This window comes from Arvicola amphibius, chromosome 4 (assembly GCF_903992535.2).
Source record: "Arvicola amphibius chromosome 4, mArvAmp1.2, whole genome shotgun sequence".
Lineage (NCBI taxonomy): Eukaryota > Metazoa > Chordata > Mammalia > Rodentia > Cricetidae > Arvicola > Arvicola amphibius.
The window spans coordinates 55,860,664-55,881,933 of NC_052050.1; the positions used below are offsets into that span (position 1 = coordinate 55,860,664).

At 44.2% G+C, this 21,270-nt stretch overlaps 1 protein-coding gene across 1 annotated transcript in view; it reads left to right on the top strand.

Moving 5' to 3' along the window:
• Positions 1-276: 276 nt before the first annotated feature.
• The window catches only part of Arhgap44 (Rho GTPase activating protein 44), a 131,027-nt gene continuing 110,033 nt past the window's right edge, over positions 277-21,270 (top strand). The window contains exon 1 of the mRNA XM_038326443.1: positions 277-395. Within this exon, the coding sequence (XP_038182371.1) occupies positions 292-395 (104 nt within the window). The 5' untranslated portion in view covers positions 277-291. The remainder of the gene's footprint in view (positions 396-21,270) is intronic.

Genomic DNA, 21,270 nt, shown 5'->3' on the forward strand with positions numbered 1-21,270 from the left:
GGGCCTCCTGGGTTATTTTGTAATCCCTCCCTGGGCACTTTCCTTCATGACCTTGGCATCTGTGATGGTTCTCTGCAGGTGACTCACACTTGCTGCTCATCAGCCCCTTTAGAGCTGCAGATGGGCTGTGCAAACAGAAGAGTTTGAATTTTGAGCCAAGGAGCAAATCTGGTTGTGCTGGCATTTTCTGCTGTGTGCCAAATCAACAGCAGAAAGGAAGGAGTGAACCAGGGAACCTGTGAGGATGCTGCCAGGCTTCAAGGAGCCACCAGAGCTCAGCCAGTGCCTGCCATGTCTCCAGATACATGTTCAAATGTATCCCAAACTCATGACATTCATGGTCTTCTGGCTAGACTTCCTCATCCTGTGTTTGCCATCACCAGAGACCTGTTTGGGTGAGTCACAGTCCTTGATGCCATTTTTTTTTCCTTCCAGTTGGCTATATGCACACTGGCTCTGTTTCTCTCTGATTCTAGCGTACTAGCCAGCCCAGGTTGCCTTCAGAATGTAAACCTGACGATATAACCAATGAATTCCATTTGTTTCTGTTGCTAATTCTTCCTCATCTCCCTCCGTTTTCTTCTTTTCTCCCTTCTCTTCCTCCTCTTCTCCCTCCTCTTCCTCTTCCTTCTCTTGTCCTCCTCTTAATGTAGCCCTGGGTGGCCTCAAACTAGGTTCAAACTATATATCTGAGAATGGCTTTGAACTTCTGATTTTTCTCTCTATGCCTTCCTAGTGCTAGGGTTGTAGACATTCACCACCGTAACCATCTCCTGCAGTGGGGATGGAACCCAGGGTTTCCTGCATGGTAGGCAGATACTCTACCAACTGAGCTACATCCCCAGCCCTGAAATACCTTAATTATATATACATATAACATATGTATATATGCACATATCATATATATATACCTATGATATATGTGTATATTACATATATCATATACATATATACCTATGATAAAGTCTAATTTGTAAATTAGAAGCAATTGCGGATTAGCAGCTATAACTTGTTGTTGCTATGATAAATAAAACAATTATAGCAATATAAGGCAATGAAACTTTTGTGAATGTGATCACAAAATATCTTATTGTATCTTCACTCTTTCCTAATGACAGCACTTTACAATTTATCCTATGCGAACCTAAATCACCAGCCTTTCTGTTCTTGTACTTTGGACTCCTATTAAGTAAAATAAGGGTTTCTTGGGAGCTGGAGAGATTCCAAATATATACTCACTTACAGGACTATTTAATTTGTGTTTGTGTGTATAGAGGTATGCATATGTATTCATAGGAGTGTACATATATGTATATGCACGTACAGGTACATTCATGTGTGCATGTGAGCATGGAGACCAGAAGCACAAATCAAATGTCTTCCAACAATGTTTTTCACCTTTTTTTGTCAGTGTCTGTCATTGAACATAGAACGTACTGATTGACTAGGCTGGATCCCACCTGTTACACCCTACCCCAGCACCATAGTTACAGAAGCATGCTGGTGTGCTTGGCTTGTGAGTAGGTTCATAGGGTTCTGAACTCAGAAGTGCTTTGCAGACTGAGCCATCTCCCCAGACCCCTTATTTAGTTTTTTTTTTTTTTTGATGACATGAGGAACTGTTTTAGGATTTGTAGTGATACTTCATTTGTATTTTAATAAATAAAGCTTACATTGAAGGTCAGAAAAGCAAAATAGCCAGCCACTGGCTCTTACCTCTACCTCAGTCTGAAATGGAGATCCTGCCTCCAGGAATCTCAGAATGAGACCGTGTGGGAGAGCTATCTCGTCCTGTTTTATCCTCTCTAGGGCTGGGATTAAAGGCGTGTACCACTACCATCCGGTTTCTATCGCAAACTAGTGTAACTACTGGGATGAAAGGTGTGTGTCACCATTGCCTGATCTGTAAGGCTGACCAGTATAGTTGTTTTACTCTGATCTTCAGGCAAGCTTTATTTAAATACAAGTGAAATATCACTACAAAGATTCAACAGAGAAAGTGTGTGTGTGTGTGTGTGTGTGTGTGTGTGTGTGTGTGTGGTGTTTGGGCTGATTGCTTACAAACAGTCACCCTTGTGATGGTGCAGTGGGTGAGTTTGGCATTTGCAGGGTGGGTGCTGAGCTGTAGACTTCGCATGTTGCTATTGCGGTATTGTGTGTGAAGGTTCGCTTTCAAGGACCCCAGGTTTTTGAGACCTTTGTTGAGTGGATGAGACCTAGCCACATCATAAATGTTAATCTGATTTATTCAAATCTACGGATTTAGTTATCACATATAAAAATTAAAAAAAAAACACTTCTTAGCATCATCTAGATAGGTAGTATCCCCAAACTGGATTCTAGGGGTGTTAGGGTTTCTGTTGTTGCAGTGAAGCACCATGACCAAAAAGCAATCTGGGGAGGAAAGGGTATATTCGGCTCACACTTCTATTTTGCTGTTCATTATTGAAAGAAGTCAGGACAGGAACTCAAACAGGGCACGATCCTGGAGACAGGAGCTGATGCAGAGGCCATGGATGTGTGCTGCTTACTGACTTGCTTCTCATAGCTTGCTCAAACTGCTTCCTCTTAGAACCAGGGCCACCAGCTCAGGGATGACATCACCCAAAATGGGCTGGGCCCTTCCCCATTGATCACTAATTGAGAAAATGCCCTATAACTGGATCTCATGGAAACATTTCCTCAACTAAGGCTCCTTCCTCTCTGGAGACTCCAGCTTGTGTCAAGTTGACACACAAAACGAGCCAGTACAAGGGTTTGTCACAGCTGCCATGGCTCCTGCATCTCCAGCATCCATCCAGCCCATGGCATGTGGAAGGTACTCAGTAGATACCGGATATGGGTTTGGGGGGTGTCAGATCTCTGTTTCCAGCCATTGTTAGCAACAGTCTCATGACTACAGTCAGTATGTCCTGTTCAAAAGCCTCTCATCCTCTTGGTTTGACTGATTTACTGTTTTCCGCTCTTCCCCCCCACCCCTTTCTCCCTTGGCGTTTTCTTGGGTGTAGCACTAGAGCCAACATGTGGTTGGAAACATAAGCTTTACATAAGGAGATAATTGAATTTTTATTTCCCAGTGCTCTTAGGTTTCCCTGGCCATTTTGGCTACAGCATCATAGTGTGTTAATTTTCTACTTCTGAAATCAAACTTTTCATCCTGGCCCTGTCTCCAGAGTGTTCTATTTCTGTCATTGGTGCCAGACACAGAGGCAAGAGCGCTCGGAGCCAGCCTTGGCTTTCCCACCCCCGCTCTCCCTGCTCCCTTGTGATTTCAGGATGCTCCTGGGTCTTCTTTGCCGTCCTTCAGTTGATCCTCTCATTCCTACATTCCTTCCAGCACACTCTACAAGGCTCACACCACAGTATTGGACTAATTACCGGCACCCCTGACCTGTTCCATACCAACTATGGCCAACAATCCTGGATGGCTCTTTGTGTACCCTCTCCAGTGCCTTTCTTCTCCTTGACACCCATGCTTGGGCCTCAGGGCTCACCAGGTTCACATCTAGAGTGGATTTCTTTCTTACCTTTCCTTTAGTACAGAGGGCTAAATTTCCTTTATTAGGAATGCAATTATTTTGAGTCTTTTTTTTAATACACTCTTTTCTTATTTAATTTCCTCTCCCGCCCCATAGAAAGTGGGAATGTGTTTGCATTTGCCTTTTGCTGTGGATGTCCTTTAGATATCCCACTGCTTTTCAGTCTCTCTATCCACAGTGCAATGCTAACACGTGGGTCAGGGCTGCTGGTTGCTCGTTCTCTGTTAATTCACGGTATTATCTGTGTTTATCACAGTTATATGCTTTTATGGCTTTAATACTTTCATAGATGCTATATTGTTAAGCAGTGTGTATAATTTTATGTTGCTGCTATCAGAAGTTTTTTTTTTTAAATATACATTATCAGTAACCTTGGTGAAGTTTCTTATCAGTTTCATAGTTATATCCCTGTTAAATTATACAAGTAATATATGGACTCATATAGCATTGTTGATATTTGTCCTTTTTTCCTACAAAAATTCCAATTTGAGATAGTTTTACCTAATACTCTACACATATTGGTACTTTTTTATTCCCTTATAGCGTTTATTTATTTATTTTGCTCTCTGGATTTGCTAGAATGTCCAGAACATGTTTTAAAAAAACCCTGGCAGGCCGGGCGGTGGTGGCGCATGCCTTTAATCCCAGCACTCGGGAGGCAGAGGCAGGCGGATCTCTGTGAGTTTGAGACCAGCCTGGTCTACAAGAGCTAGTTCCAGGACAGGCTCCAAAAAAGCTACAGAGAAACCCTGTCTCGAAAAAAAAAAAAAAAAAAAAAAAAAACCCTGGCAGTAAGTATCCTGTAAATCTTTAAATACAGGATAATTGTGCTTATACCACTGATGAGTGGATGATTCAGCATGAAAATAATCTACTAATTTCAACTATTTCATTTATAAAAAAGAGAGAAAAATCTATGCAATCACCTCAATAGAAACAGAAAAACACTAATATAATTCAATATCTATTATAAAAAGAAAATATCTCATTGCAAATGAGGCCTGTGCACACCTAGCCTGTGCACACCTAGCCTGTGCACACCTGATCCCGCCATTTGCCTGGGGGGGGGGTGGCGCTGAGCTGTGGGCATGGTCTCAGCTACTTTCCTCCTGACCCCCAAGTGGGCACATAAGCATCTGGGCCTGAAGTGGGTGGGAGGCATCAACCCCCTAAAAAAGCCACAGCTGTTCCTGTAACTAGCTTGAACAGGAACCAAATCCAGAAGCAGAGAGACAGACAGAGAGAGAGAGAGAGAGAGAGAGAGAGAGAGAGAGAGAGAGAGAGAGCGCACATGCTTTGCTTTACATCGGCATTTATAGTATAAGAGGCCACACACCTTAAAGGCTACTAGCTGAGGGAGTCCCACAGCAGGTCCCTTACAGTTTCAGAGGTTCAATCTATTATCATCATGGCAGGGAGCACGGTGGCGTGAAGCAGCCATGGTTCTGGGGTAGCTGAGTCCTGTATCTTGCAGGCAACAGGAAGTTGACTGAAAGTCACACTGAGGGAAACTTGAGCAAAAGAGACCTCAAAGCCTGCCCCTAGTGACACACTTTCTCCAGCAAGGCCTCACCTCCTAATAGTGCCACTCCCTTGGGCCATTTTCTTTCAAACTACCACAACCTCTATGATAGAAACTTCTGAAAGCCAAGGAAAGAAATGGAAGAAGACACTAAAGATAGAAAGACCTCCCGTGCGCATTGACTGGCTGAAGTAATATGAAACATGGCTATTTTACCAAAGGGAGACAGAGTCAGTACAATGTTGTCCAAACTACAATGACATTATCACAGAAATAGAAGAATTAAAACATATATGGAAATACCAAAGACCAAAATGGCAAAAACAATCCTGATCTGAGAGAGTGTAGAGTTGGCACTATTACCATACCCAATTTAAAACTGTACTATAGAGACAGAGCAACACAAAGAGTTGAATGCAGGCTTCGAAGTAACTAAAAGAAGTGGATCAAGAAGTAAGCCCATACAGAACACCCCTTAATTTCTGACAAAGGTATCCAATGTTCATTGGAGAAAATAGTACTAAGAAACCTGCATAGCCACATATCAAAGATTGATACCATCATACCTGTCTCCATGGTGACTTGGATGTAGGACCTGCAACAGGATAGCAGCAAAAAGCAAAGCTTCAAGATACAGGCACAGGCAAGGATTTTCTGAACAGGAGCCCAGTGGCTTGGGACATAACAGGAGGGATCGAGAAATGGGATGAAGTGTAAGAGCTTCTACACTACAAAGGAAATTTTGGACAAACTAAGAGAGAACTTAAAAAGTTAAATGCCCAAAGTCTCACTAATCCATTGAGTAAATGGATAAATGGGCTGAATAGACCTTTTTTTAAAAAATAAAAATGCGCAAAAACTAATCAATATGCGAAAAGTACATTTAACATCCTCAGTTGTCAAGAAAATGCAAATCGAAACATTCAGATTCTGTCTCCGCTTCATCAGAATGGCTGTCATTAAGGAAACCAATGATAATAAATGCTTGTGAGGATGTGGGAAAAGAGGAACTCTTATCGCTGGTGCGGATTTAAACTGGGATGGCTACTATGAAAATCAGCATGGAGGTTTCTCAAAAACCTAAAAGAACTACTACAGGACCAAAGCTCTGCTCTTAGGTATATAGCAGAAGGATTCTAAATCAGTACACAGAGATACCTGCCTCTGCCTCTCCCTGTTTACTGAGTTACAGACAGATGAAGGGATGAAGAAAATGTGGTGAGTCTATACAGTAGAGTTTTAGCCATCTGTGAATAAGAACAAAATTAGGTCATTTGCAGGAAAATAAGTGTAACCGGAGGTTACCATGTTAAGTGAAATAAGCCAGTTTCAAGAAAGACAAATAATCACATTTCTTTCATATGCAGAATCCAGACTTAAATCCATGTGCATATATTATGTGAGCATAGAAGTGGAACTATGAGGGGCAAAGACGGGACCTCATGTGAAGAGGTGGGTGGGGACAAGAGAGAAAATTGGGGTGGGAAGCCATTTTCACACAAAGAGAGAGAGAGAGAGAGAGAGAGAGAGAGAGAGAGAGAGAGAGAGAGAGAACAAAACAATCATTTTTGGAAGAACGTACCAGCAAGATGTGGGGAGAAGAAAAGTGAGGAGGCATGGATATAAGCAAGGCTCAATGATATGGGCTTTAAAGTGTCATAATGAAATCCATTATTTTGTATACTGATTAAACAATGAAAGTAGAGGGGGGTAGAGAGATGGCTCAGAGGTTGGGAGCACTGCCTGCTCTTCCAAAGGTCCTGGGTTCAATTCCCGGCAACCACATGGTGGCTCACAACCATCTGTAATGGGGTCTGGTGCCCTCTTCTGGCCTGCAGGCATACACGCAGACAGGATATTGTATACATAATAAGTGGATAAATAAAAAAATGAAAGTAGAAAGGGTAGGTGTTTTGGGGAAGCAAGCTGAAAGAGAGAGGGTGATGGGTAAAGATGGGTAAATACTGTTGTAATCTATTGCATGCATGTCTGAAAACACCATAATGGAAGTCACTGTCTTGTGTGACTATTTTAATATGAACAAACTAAAACACCCTTCCTTGTCTTGCAATTTAGGCTTCTTACCACTATGTGGCAGTGTAGGCACTCTAGCTTTCCAGGTCCTGAAGGGCTGGGCTTGCTATCTTCCCATACCTTGTTTACCCAAATCCTTTTCTCTGCAAGAAAAGAGGTGTGCATCTCTTCCTCCGATTGCTAAATTCTCTCATGCTAAGGGATCTGTTTTCTTTCTTTTAATGTTCTGCAGAGAAAACCTTATGATCTTTGGTGATCTTTGGGGCTCAAGCCAAGAGGGGTACATGCCTGATTTCCCTAATTCTTCCACAGCTCTTAGGATTTTATCTCCAGCCCTATCCTAGCAGTAAGAAGGTAGAGAGGGGATCGATTTATCTGATTTTTACATCCCCGCTTTTCACACAGATTTACAGGCACTGTCTCATGACTCAGGTTTTGTGTCGTCATTGGACATGTCTCCGGGGCTGTGTTAGACTTTCTTTTACACTATTAATGTGATGACTCAGGAAGGCGTGGCGAGTCGAGCTTCTAGGCTCCACGGCATAGGACCTTGGTGAGTCATTTTGTCCCAGGAGGCTTAAGTCCTTCACTTTATGAGGAGAGGGTGAGGTCAGGAGCCACGGAAGACTCTTTCCTCTAGCACTGAAAACAAAATTCCCTGAAATATGTTATTATTGTTTTTCTTTTGATAGGGAGCTATTCCAGACAGCTCTCATCTGGTGTTTTGCTTAATTTGCACACAATGATTAATTTACACACAAGCTTAGCCTGTATCCCTTGGCAACACTTAGCAACTGCCTGCTTTCAGAAAGTAGTCAGTTGGATGGTTTAAAGAGACACTGTCCTAAATTGGGCATGGTGATGCTTGCCTGTTACCTAGCACTCTGGAGGTAAAGAATGAGAATCAGGAATTCAAGACTAGCCTCAGCTACATATTGGGTTTAAGGCCAACCTGGGCTATATGAGATTCTATCACAAACCAAAAACAGAACAGAAGAAAAAAGCAGAGAGAGAGAGAGAGAGAGAGAGAGAGAAACACAACACATAACACACACCCTAATCATGGAATACAGCTGTGCAGATAAGGTTGGCCTCATCTGGGTATATATCTCCTTCTGAATTTAAAAAAATTTTCCATATAAGTGTATTTCACTTTTAGAGGAACAAGTCAGCCTTACAAGGTCTGGCTTCCAACAGAACAAGTGACCTATGATCTTTTTTTTTTCTTTTTTGGGTTTAGAACCAAAGTCATTCAAGACTGCAACTGTGGACAGCCAGAATGACCCTCACATTCTCCCGATGCTTTGGTTTTACAAACATAGAGGGTACAGCGCTCCTTTCTTGTCTAGCCCCTGGGTTTTCCAGAGCTGCTTGAATTTTATGAGATTCAGTGAAAGGCTGGAAGGTTAGCTTCTTGAGAAAACATGTATTGAATGTTAGTGCATTTCAGAATGTGGTCTCATTTCATGCGGTTCCTATAGTCACACTGTAATCCCAGAGCTTAGGATGCCCGTCAGAAGGACTATGTGTTTATGGTCTGTGTTGTGTGTTCCAGGCCACATACTTAGACTCTTATCTCAAGAACATTACAAAGAAAACTCATAGTTACACAAACCTAGCTAACATCAGGAGGTTAATTAGCAGTGTTTCCTAAGGGGGTGCCTCTTTTTCAGAAAATGTCTTGCAGCCACGTAGCTGGTCAGTGGCAGCCTGGTCTTCAGAGTCTGGATGGCCGGAATCCAGAGCCTGTGCTGTGTGCAGCCTCCTCCCATTTTATCCATCACTTACTTGTCTACCTGTCAAAGAGAGACAGAGTTGAGGATTACCAGAAGTGATGAGCTGAAGGCTACCAGAAATGGCCCAGTGGTAGATCACTTGTCTACTGTGAGCAAGACTCTGTAGTTTTACCCCCAACGTCACCAGCATAAATTAAAAAAAGAAAAAAAGTTGGTGCTAGTTAAAAAGGTAAAGGCAGTGTCTAATCCCATCAGCAAAGAGAACAGAGTCCCGTGTGAAAGGAACCACTTAATCCTGTAAAAGGTGGCTGGGCCTTTCCAAGGGAGACAAGCAATTTGGAGTGGGCAGGCTGGGGCCCAGTCCAGTGGAAACTCACGGAAGGCTGATTGGTGATGAGGCCTGTAGCCTCTGCAGCTGGCAGTGGGAGAAGTTAAGTGTCTGTCCCTGCCAGGGACTAGCAGAGACATCCTCCTTCCTGAGGGTGGCATTTAGAGGAGGCTTGTCAGGTCCTTGAAAAAGATGCTTTTGAGTTGTAGGAGATACAAACCCATCAGAGGGATGGGCAAGCCTTCATAGCTACAAGCCTATTTAAGTGGCCCGGGGGCCTTGTCAAGTTGGGCTAGAGAGAGACAGTTCTTTCTTCAGTAGACCTGGCGTTTCTCAGGCAGCACTGTCGGGGGTGGGGCTGAGTCACCTCCTCATGCTAATGTTTCTTGAGTCCATTGAATAGGAAGGAAGAGGATTGGCTATGGTTCTTAGACACCATGCGACTGAGATTGAGGTGATCCTGAGGGGAGCTCAGAGGAATCTAGCTTAGAGTCACACCTATTGTTTGTAAAGTCGAAGTATTAGAAGTCCGTGAGGATCATTCCTGATTGCTCCTAGGAATCTTGAACAAACTGATTCTAAGTCATAAAATAATCACAGGCTTTCCTCGCTCAGCTGTAACTCAGACCTTGCGAGGCTGACCAGTTCCCTCCCCCACAGCATGTTGCTTAGTGGTGCGCTTCCCTTGCTTGAGCTTAGCCTTGCATGGGACTGTCTGGCTTCCTGTTGCAGGCCCAGGCTAGAGCCCAGCCACAGCAAGCTTCCCTCCCAGACACAGCAGCTGCAAGGGACACAGGCCAGGCAAGCAAGGGAAGCAGAAAGGATAGTGCTGAGTGTCCTGGAGAGCGCTCCAGTCTGTGCAGGGCCTCAGTTCAGCAAGTCACAGTTCCTCACTGCCAGCAGAGAACATTGTGTTCCTGATCACCAAGGCCTAGAGAAGCCAGCACCAGCTGAAGCCAGTGCCAGCTGGCCTAAACTCACATTAACCTTCCTGCCTCAGCCTGTCTGGGTCTTTTGGTGTTTTGTGTTTCCTACATTGGGAGTGTTTCCCTGCCCGGTGCTGTCAGCCTGGATGCTTTGCGCTCTCTATTTCTGTGATGCCTACTGTCCCCTTGGTTCACCCCTGGTCCTACTTGTCCTCTGAATCGTCATCTTTGTCAGGACACCCATTGCTAGATGCCAGGAGCTGCTCCTCTTTCTCCGCCCCTCTGCCTGCTCTTCTTGCTCCTACTACTCAGCCATGGAGCCTTGGGTTGCTCCCTTCCTTGCAGCCTCTTCCATGTGGCAGCTCAGACTTCTTACTATGCTAAAGGTTTAGGGCCACAGCAGTTGCCCCTGAAGCACAGGATACAGCCAAGCATGGGAAAACCACCTTTTCCCAAAACATAAATCTTACTGTTACATGTTTAATTTAGAAATAACAGGAGGCTACCAACTAGCAATGGAGTGGTTTTAATATCCTGTGACAAGTTAATGAGTCTGTTATGTGGTCTTTCTTAAAACACAGTTTGGCACTATATTCAGCTTTTCCTCTGTGGTGCTGTAAAGTGGTAGATACAGCGCCGGTGCCGTAGAGACGAGATGAAGGGAGGGGTTGCTGCAGGTACACACCGAGATGGGTAAACCGCACCAGCTTCACTGCGGGGCAATGGGGCAGGTGTTCAGCTCTGTCCAAATCTGTTATTGTTCATGATAAGATCTTTTAGTTTCCATTGCAAGCCCTGCTTCTGATGTTCTCTTTCCTTTGATGTTAGCAAAGATGTTGAAGATGGGGCAACCTCACCCCCTCATTAGTAGCTGCTGGGCCTTTCACTCGTTGGTCTGGCTGCCTTGAGCAAAAAGACTATTTATTACTCTGACAGATAGATGGACTAACCTTGGGCAAGCATCTGCTTTCCAGAACATTCCTACAGATGCCCTGAGGCATCTATGCGGAGGTTGTAGTTGATCACCTTGGCCCTGATGGCACAGCCACACAAAGGACTGTATGAACCAGTTTGTTTGGGGGAGCAGTGGATGACTGCAACAGTCCCCACCTTGTCCAGAGGGGAAACTTCCTAGGTAATCTACCAGAGAGACTGTGAGGACCAGTGCTAAGAGACAAGGCTGTGATTGGTCCAAATTCATCACTGTGATTGGTCTAGAATAAACAGCCTAAGCACCCCCTTTCAGGCTATTGAAGGCTGCTCAGGCTCACTCAGTGAGTCAGCCAGGAGACACCCTCTCTTATTGCTCTTGCTAGCTTTGCTTGCAGCATCGGGTCCAATTAAAGCCCCCTCCTCCCTCCTGCTTTGCTCCTTTCCTGCCTGCTGCCAGTAGAGCAGGCAGAGCTGGTAACACGATGAAAGAAGTAGCAGAGACAGCACAGAGCGACAGCAGCAGTGCAGAAAATAGCCACATGACTGGACAGGCTGGCAAAGCCACACTGAAAGTATGCAGGCAGCCTTGGCAGCTGACGTAGTGGTGGCAATTTCAGGAGCAAATGTGGCGGTGGCTCGCTCAGGTGCTCGCCTGAGTGATTGTGGCTGTATCAGCACGAGGTGCCGGATGCCTGGCTCCTGTGCCTCACGGGGCACCCTAAACCTTTTTGATGGAGGTGGAAGTGGGCACGCCAAGTAGTTGTGGGTAGTAACCAAGTTGTGGGAGGAGTTGGGCTACCAGCTGTATGGCAGCTGAGCTATTTAAGGGTGGCCAAAGCAGAAAGAAGAGGGGTCGTGACTGAAAGAGAGTGAGAGACAGGCGGACTGACTAAAGAAGGATAAAAGGCTGTCAGTCAGCAGAGGTCACCAGCAGAGTTCCACAGAGCGTCTCATCTCATCTTTCAGACCAAGAGCTGCGACACTGACCAGTGCAAAGGCTTCTTCCGAAGGGTCCCTGTGCCTGAGGGCTTTCTGAGAACTGTAACACTGGAGGGGGCTGCTGCAGGTTCCACCAGCCTTCTGATTGGTGACAAGACTACTACAGAAGAGTGCTTGAGCCAACGCAATGAAATATGTGACGGTCAATTTTGTGATCAAGATGGCTACAAAGTAACTAATGGGTGGGTACTGTAGACAGTGTGGACACACTGGAGAAAGGATGAATCATCTTCTATAGTGAGATGCTTTGAGATTTCATCACACTACTCAGAATGATCCAGAATTTAAAACTTATGAAGTATTTATTTTCCACTTATTTATTTTGGATGGTAGTTGATTATAGGCGGCTGAAACTTTGGAACATGAATTGACAGATTGAGGGTAGGGGCTACTGTGTAGCCTCTGTATGATACCTCTGTTACAGGTGCTGCTCAACATTGGGAATCAGCTAAATTAAACCATAAGCCTAGGTGAGGAGGTCTATTTATGCAATCAGTGCATCTTCTGCATTCTGTTAGCATTGGGCATTTGAGATGATTCCTTCCTTTTTTTGTGTGTAGCTTATTTTCTAATAAAAGTGATTTTTCTCAAGAGGTACCACATTTAGGTAGTAGAATAATGTGAAGAAATCAATGGAAAGCAATTAATGTGGGGAAGTTTCAAGAATATTTTTTAGGTTTTCTTTTACATCTCTTTATTTGTAATCGTATAAACATGATAGTTTTGTTTTATTTTATAGTTGTATTTAGCCCATTAGGTATAATTTATTTAAACCATCTGAAGCTTAGTTGATTTTAATTATTTGGAAGTTATGGTTGCTAAGGAGATTAAAAAGCAAGCTTGTTATGAGGCTGAAAGGGTTTGGAAAGCAAAACAAATTTTTCCCCTTCATTCCAAAGCATCTTATATAAGGGAAAGAGAGAGCATCCCTTGAAAACTCATGGCTTCAGGGGCTCATCTTCCTACAAAGCTTAATTTAGAAAGGGCATATCCAACCCAGAGAAAAAGCTTTTCAGCTAAGATATAAACAACAAAATGGTGTCAGCATAAATTTTAATTGGAAACCTAAAAGTCAGTGGAGTAGAAGTTTGCCAACAGTGCCAAGAAGAAGAAAAATGTATGTGTGTGTGTATGTGCTTGTGTGTATGCATGCATATGTGTGCGTGTGTGCATGTATGTGTATGCATGTGTGTGCTTGTGTGTGTGCATGATGTATGTGTTCATGCATGCGTGTGTGCATGTGCATGCAATTGTGTGCATATGTGTGCATGCATGCATACACATGTGTATTTATACAGTATCTTTAGTCATTGTGTTAGCTTTCCATAGCCACAACAGAACACCTGAGGTAATCTTGTAAAGAGGAAAGGTCTGTCTTGGAGTGTTGTCTTGGAGGCTCTCGTTGACTGATTGGCAATGCTGCTTTGGGCCTGTAGCAGTGAGTGCATCATTACAGGGTGTTTGTGGCAGAACAAACAGTGCACTTCGTGGCTTAGAATGAGAGGAAAAGAGGAGGAAGTTGTGGCTTCACCATTTTTCTTGAAGGCTAGCCTTGATGACCTCTCTGGGACCTCTTAGAACTCTGTGTCCTCTCAGTTCTGACAAACTGGAACCAGCACCCCAGAAGCTACTGTAGTCCAGATCCAGTTGTCCTAAACCTGGGAGGTCACAGCTTGTGTCCCACAAAGTTCAGCCACTGGTCCTCAGAAAGCCACTTAAAAGAGGCAAGTTGGTAATGAAAAACAGAACAAGGAGCTTAATTCAGTGTGGTGATATTGGGAAGAGGACAAAGAAATCCAGTGACTCCCTTCCCTAGTCTATTTTTAGGGTCCTGAAATGAGGGTAAGGATTAAATGGAGGGCAAAGGATACACAAATCTAAGCTGTCCGGCCAAGGTGTGGTTCTACCCACTATTTTGGAGACGAATACTTCCACTGGCTGGTGCCTTTGCCTTCTGCCAACATTAGATCCTGGGGAGAGTCCCCTTCCATTGGCATCCGTTGTTTCAATAATCTGATAGTCAGATTTAGAGATGTTTGTGTCTCTCAGAATACCTTCATTTCTGTCAAGTCATCCCATCGTCGTTACTTTCTTCTTATCTAAAATGTGTAAAAGCATGGTTGGCATTTCTGTGGACTTCACTTTTGCAAACATCTGCTTATGTAAATTTAACACAACTTGTACTTTTGTTAATTAGCTTTTGGCTTAATTGGCTTCTGAGATCCAGCCAAAGACTGAAGATAAAGAGGGTATCTCTCTCCCACTCTGCAGAGCTCTGAGATACTCTGGTTTCTAGTCTACCTGAGGATGGTTATTGTGCTTCACTGAGAGCCCAGAACTCATTCTTTGCAGCTGGGTAGAACAAGTGTTAGGGGCATGCAAGGCCCTGGGTTCGGTCTCCCATATTGAGAGCCCCACTTTGACCTCACAACTGCTTATTTTGGCTTCCCCAAGCCAGTTTCTCCGTTTCTGTCTGTCTTTGATGGTATTGTAGAGAATAACAGCAGCCGTGGAGGCCTTTGAGGATGGATCCTTCCCTGTGTCCCCTTTAGACCCCTCTTCCTCCTTTTCTGGTAATACTAGAGATGGGTCCCCTCTTTAGGATTAAATTACCAAATGCAAGGGTAGAGGTAGCTGGGCTTTGTTGAGGCCCATTAGGAAAAAATCTACTTCCTCCTGGAAAGGAAGGAAGAAAGAAAGGAAAGAAAAGAGAGAAAGGAAAAGGAAAATCTAAGTTCTATCTGTGGCTGTGGTTGGAGACTTGGTGTTCTGAGCTACATAAGACATCACTGTAGTCTCCTCCTCTTGGAGTTAATCTAGCTGGGCCTGTCAATCACCTGAGCATCCCCAGGGAAGTGAGTTCAGTTGAAGACATGCTAAGGAGAAGGGAGGACTAATTATGGTACGGATACAATGTATGTATCCTTCAGAAACTTCTCCCTTAGGGCAACTCTTGCAGTGCTTCCAGGAGGCAGACCACACAGAACCCATTCTCTTTTCTTAAGTCAGAAAAGCATAGCTTTTCCTTTTCCTTATCTTTGTTTCTTTTTTTCAGACACTGACCAAAAGTTTGAGCCTGCTTTCTCGGACACTCTGGGCTTTCCCACTCACAGTCTGGAGCCCCACTCACCTAGTACTATGCAGCGACTTGCTGCCTTCCATTGTGGAAGCCATGGTTCCTCTCTTTCTTATCTTCATCTGGGCATCTGCCTAGATTTCTAGATTCACACTTGTCTCTTTTAGTGTTTATCTCTCAATCACTAATAAAATTGCCCTTGAACTTCCTTTAAATGTGTTTTTAATTTCTTTTATCAACAATTAGGTACCCCCAAAAGAAACCTTGGTTTCCTCAGTAAAAATAGTAGGTGAACAAGTAGGTTATTTTATTGTACATCTTTATTTCATAACAACTATTTAAGTAGCATCTTATAAAAATCTACTTGTTCCTTTCATGCATATTATTTAAGTGTAGTTCCTAAAATTTTTACCATTATTAAAAGTCGTGTGTTTACGGGGTTTCCTTGGGAAATACTACATTGCATAAAGGTGGGGCATATATTCTGCTTTTGTGTACATGTTTATAGTTTTCTAAAGAAGCTTTATAAAATGTCTTGAAGAAAATACATCTGCTTCCCCTCCCATCCCTGACACTCTGTTTTCAACATGATCATTCTGTTGCTGAGGCTCTCTGCTGAGGTTTGTAACTGGCTTTTATTGAGTTTTTCAGCTCCAGCTTCATTTCAGTGTGAGTTTTCTTTAAAAGTTTAAACTCTGTTTTCATATTGTCTTAGGATTTCGATTCCTGCGAATAAAACATCCTGACCTTGGAGAGACAAGGGTTTATTTCCTCTTACAACTCTTGGGTCCCATTCTAGCATTGCAGGAAGCCAGGGCAGAAATGGAATCAAAGGTCCAGGAGGAGCAGTGTTTACTGCCTTGCTCCCCATGGCTTGCTCAGCCTTGCTTTCTTATACTCCCCAGGACCACCTGCCTAAGGGGTGGCCTCAGCCACAGTGGGCTGTGCCCTCCCACATCCATTATGATCAAGATAATGCCTCACAGACTACGCTAAGTCTTATGGAGGCATTTCATCAACCGAGGTTTCTTCTTCCTAGATGTGTAGGTTTGTGTCAAGCTGACAGAAACCAATCCGTACTTAGATTGACTCCTTCATTTCGTCCGTCTATTTATCTTTGAGTAGTTTGACCATGTTTGTAATCCTTCTTTTGGTTTCTTTGTCTGGGAGTTCTTCCAGGTTATTTTCAATAGGGGTTATTACTTTGGGATTTTTTTTTTTTTTTTTTTGAGGAGCCGTGTTATTTTGGTTTTTTGTATTGTTTTTATTTCTGTATTGGGATTTACACATCTGGAGTTAGTTAGCTGGTTGAGTTTTTCTTTCTTTTCTGTTTCCTATCTTCTTTCAGCAGGAGGGGGCTAATTCTGTGCAGGATTGGGATGTTGATTCCTCTCTTTGTCTGGCATGTGGAGGTACAGCCTCTGTTCCAGGTCTTCTGCTTGTCAACTACAGACTGGTCTCTCCAATGGCTTGGCGAAGGAGTTTGGAGGAAGTTTCCTCTGGCAGTGTAGACTGCTCCTGGGTCTCAGGGCTGGAAAGAACTGGAGGATCCTGGTCAGTCAGCTGTCAGGACTTCTCTGAGTCCTGAGTGGAGGTTTCCCAACCACATGCAGTAGCTGACGAGTCCCTTATGAGGAGGTTGGGAACTGTCCAGGCCCTGCAAGGGACTGGGAGGAGGTGGTGGTCCCTGACCAGTAGCTATGGGGCTTTGGGGTAACACAACCAGAAGGTGCTGGGAAAGGGAGTGTGGGTATCCTACTTGGGTCTCATTACTGTGTGGGATGGCCCGTGGGTCCCTGGTGGGGAGCAGGCTGGGATCTGATGAGTTTCCGAATGTAGGGAAGTGGGCGAGGAGTCAGTGATTATATCCCTGGAAAGCAGCTGTTGGGATTCCTCCTAGGGTTTAGGGATGACTGATGAAGAGTGGGTAGACAGCTGTTGGGATTCCTCCTAGGGCTTAGGGATGGCTGGTGAAGAGTGGGTAGACAGAGGGTAAGAGCCAGGGACGATGAGTGGCTGCAGGGACACTGTGGGTTTTGGACACAACAAGACAACTGCACGCATGAACTCATAACATCTGTAAGAACAGGTATAAGACCCGTGAAAGTTCAAGCCAGGCAGAACCCCAGTATGGACGCAAAGTTGGTGTGTAGGAAAAAACGGGGACAGATCCGGGAGGAGTTGGGGGACTGATGAATGTTATCAAAGCATTGCATGAAGTCCTCAGAGAGTTCATTAAAAATGAGAAGAACATCTAGAAATTAAGAAAACCTTTTTAATATGCCCCCCCCCCCCCCCCCCCAAGCGGTCAACTTTAAAACAATTATCACTTCCACAGCTTACTCCTGGGGTTTAATTGTGCCCCCTCTCAGGGCTCAGGTTGAAAAGTCATCTCAAAGTTGCATGCTACTGCTGTTTGGGGATGGAGGTGATGAAGGCACACCCCATCCCCAGCCCAGGGCAGAATTTGCGGCGGTGTAAGATCCAAGAACACCTTTGCTTTCTCCCTGCGGATACAATTGGGAACCCCAGATGCTGACAGGTGCTGGTCTGCTGCTCTTGGATTTCACAGCATCTAGATCCGTGAATCAAACAAAACAAAAGAACAACAACAATACAAAACCACCGCCACGGTCACCAAAAAAAAAAAAAAAAAACCAAACCAAACCAAACCAAACCAAAACCTTGCTTATAATTGATCTAGTCTGTAGAGACTAGACTAGGATGGCTACCTTACTTTATGCTCCTAAGCCTTATTAGACTATGCGCAGTGAGGACTTGACTTAGTGGAGTGACAGCAGATAGGGTAGAGCCAGCAGGATGGTTCCTTCTAGGCCATTTGTCTAATCCCAGAGTGCATTCTTTCTCCTAGGGGTTTCCCTGTATAAAGCATTGCCCTTTCTGTCTCAGAGCTGAGGACTTGCAGGCTTCTTTGCCATGCATGTCTCCCGTGTCCACTGCTCTTGCAAGTGGAGCATGCTTGAACTGCTTTGCTTTCCTTTGGTGACCCCCGGGCTCCTCTTACCACTCCTGTGGGCTTCATTAGCAGCAGGAGACACAGACCCCCATCCCCCAGGCACCACAAATAACCCATTGTTAGCAAAATAAAGTGCAGTTGTTTTCTGCAGGCTTTTGTTTACCTGGATAAGGCCTGGTCTCAAATAACATGTGTGGTTTCCATGTCTGAACTTGCTGGCAGGTGCCTTCATATTGTACTTTAGAGTTGTTCACTCTCTATGAGTAGGAACCTGCAAAACACTAGTTGAAGTTTTTTCCAACCATTGACAGACCCCAGATTTTGAGTGGCTTTATTGTTTTATATTTTCAATTTGTGTGGATGTAATTTTTTTCCCCTTCCCTTCTGGCTCCTCTTCTTTTTCGAAAATATTCTTCATCTTCATGCAGATTGAAATGAGTTCCAGTATGGTGAAAAGATTAACCCGGAGATGAAGCGGAGATGGTCACGGGTTGCTAATGCCAGTTGCTGTAGGATACAGAGACTACAGTGGAAAAGGGGAGCAAACAAAACAAAACACAGCTGCCATTCACGCCCAGGTCTCTAAGTTTCCCTTTATAAACTCTTAGACACTCCTCGATTCTCGCTGTCTTCCCCAGACACAACAGGTTCCTTGTGCATCTCACCTTCTTCACACTTAGCTGCAGAGGGATTAATGAAACCTAGTTTCTCAATTAATCCTGTATGGCTTAGCTATTAAGTACTGAAGACTTTTTGTCATTAGAAAGTTTAGTGATTGCCGGGGATTCATGAACAGTGGGGCTTCCTCCAAGACCCAGATTAGGCACAAACCCCACCGGAACACCTGTTTTCCCAGAGAGAGCCTTTATTAAGCAGGGAAAAAAAGTTCAAGTGGCTGCTTCCTGACTCTGGCAGAAAACAGCGGCAAGTGACCTTGTAGGTGTCAGGGTTTTTTTTGTTTTTGTTTTTTTTTTTTAGAAGAGAAAGAGGGGATGTTTCTGTTAGAATGGTATAGGATGTGGTGGGAAAGGAGATAGGGGACAAGGGAGAAGAGGAAGGGACAAGGATATCTGTCCCAGGGGGACAAAGGACTGCTTTGGATAGAGAGGAGACAGACATGGCACATAGGCAGTTTAAAAAGGTAAAAATGGGAAACCCTGTGTTAGGATGAGGTGTTTAATTTTAATTGGGCATGTTAATTAGGTGAGTAAAAGGGGGTTTGGTTGCTGGGCTTCAATACTTCTGGACTTTAGTAGTCAGCCTCAGGAGGAAGTGACCAATTAAGGGGATAGCTTTAGGAATCTAATGTAACAGCTTTTAGTAAGGCAGGGGAAAAGAGGAAAAGGACAAGGCCTGCCAGAGTCACATGCTCCAGTGGGCTAGTGTCCCATTTTCACATCCCAACTATTGTCTGTTTTGGTGACCAGTGCAGTGTGGTTCAGATGCCACTGACTGCTTTGACTTTGGGGACCACATCTGGTTAAGCTAAGTTGACAGACTCTTATGGCCAGAGGGTCTTGAGCTCTGTTTTTAGCTTTGTAATGTTTCAACCATGTCTTGGATTTATTCTGATGTTAGGTTTTTGTTTTGTTTTTAACTTTGTGTGTGTGTGTGTGTGTGTGTGTATGTGTCTGCGTGTGTGTCCATGTGTCAGGTGGTAGTGCTAGTGGGCATATGAATACAGTATTTGCAGAGGCCTGAAGAACAAAAGAAAGTGTCAGATTCCCTGGAGTTGGAATTACAGGCAGTTGTGAGCTGCTTGATGTGACCAACATGGGTACCAAGAACCAAACTTAGGTCTTTTGCAAGAGCAGCAAGTGCTCTTAGCCACTGAGCCATCTCCCCAGTCCTCTGATCTCTGTTTTTAAAAGAAAGCTGAATTGTTTTTATAACCACGGCCCACTTCCTGGCTCTTCCATGAGATTAGGAAAATGCAGTGTCTGACCTGGAAGAACCAGGTGGGCCAGTGAAGGATACTAGGCATCATGCCTTAAGACAGCAGATTAGGCGTCCTATCCTAAATCATCGTGGGGACAGGTGGATTTTACTTTCTTAAAATAAGATGATGTGATTCACATCAAAGATGCAATGAGTATAAATAAGAAAATATTGGGCTTCCTGGCAGAGTCATGGAATTCAGGAGAAATCCCTGTTCATACCAGGCTCTCTGGTACCTGTGGTATGGGCACAGCCTACCAGCCTAACTAGAAAGAATACTGAGATCATGTCCAAGGCCTACAGAACTCTCACTGTGCCCTTGAGGTAGACAGACAGACAGACAGACAGACAGACTGTGTGTGTGTGTGTGTGTGTGTGTGCGTTCAGGTAGGTGGGTAGTGTATGTGTTCTTTCACTCCTGAGGAATGTTCTAGCAGATTAGAACAGACTACAGCCAGGGCTGCTGCCCCCCAACCCTGGAAGGCTTGTCCTGTAGAATTAGACACAAGTAGCATTGCTTGAGGAAGGAAGCCGTTCTCAGTTTGCAGAAAGGCATGTCCTGTCCTGACAGCAGTCTTGGAAATACAACACAGAGGAAATCCATCTCAGGAGTGAGGACGAGAGCTAGAAAATGGGGCCACCAGAGACTCAGCTTCTTTCCTTGGTCCTTGTTTGGTTCTGAGGCTTAGGGGTCACTGCAGAAGACTTAGAGTTGGGCAGCTCCAGCCGTCGATTGCAGACTTAGATCCATCTGGAAACCTCAGAGCCTAGTGAAGCATTAGACCTCTCACTCTGATTGGGTGTTTTGGAACAAAAGACGTTTACATGGTCACGTTTTGATAAGAAGTGCAAGTGAGATAAGATATTTTCTCAGCACTATATCTTTCGGGCTTTCCCTTGAAGAGGCAGCCACACAACGCCTACTAAGGACTCTCGGCTGTGCACACCCACCCACCCACCCTCTTTTTGTAAACCATGAAAGTGTTTTGTGTATACTTACCCTTCTGCCCATTATCACATATATTAGTTAGCACAAGTAGATGTGTCATTGCTTATGACTGCACATTATTTCCTTACATTGTAGTGTGTTTAACCAGCCTCCTAACAAAAAGCACTTAATGTTGGAAATGTAATATTTCAGAGCATTTAGCCACTGTCAAGGGATTACTAATGAAAGTTAGTTTCATAGTATTGCTAATTATCTTGAAAATTCAAAACATCTCCTGAGGGCCTGGGACCTGTCGTGACACCTTTCACAGAGT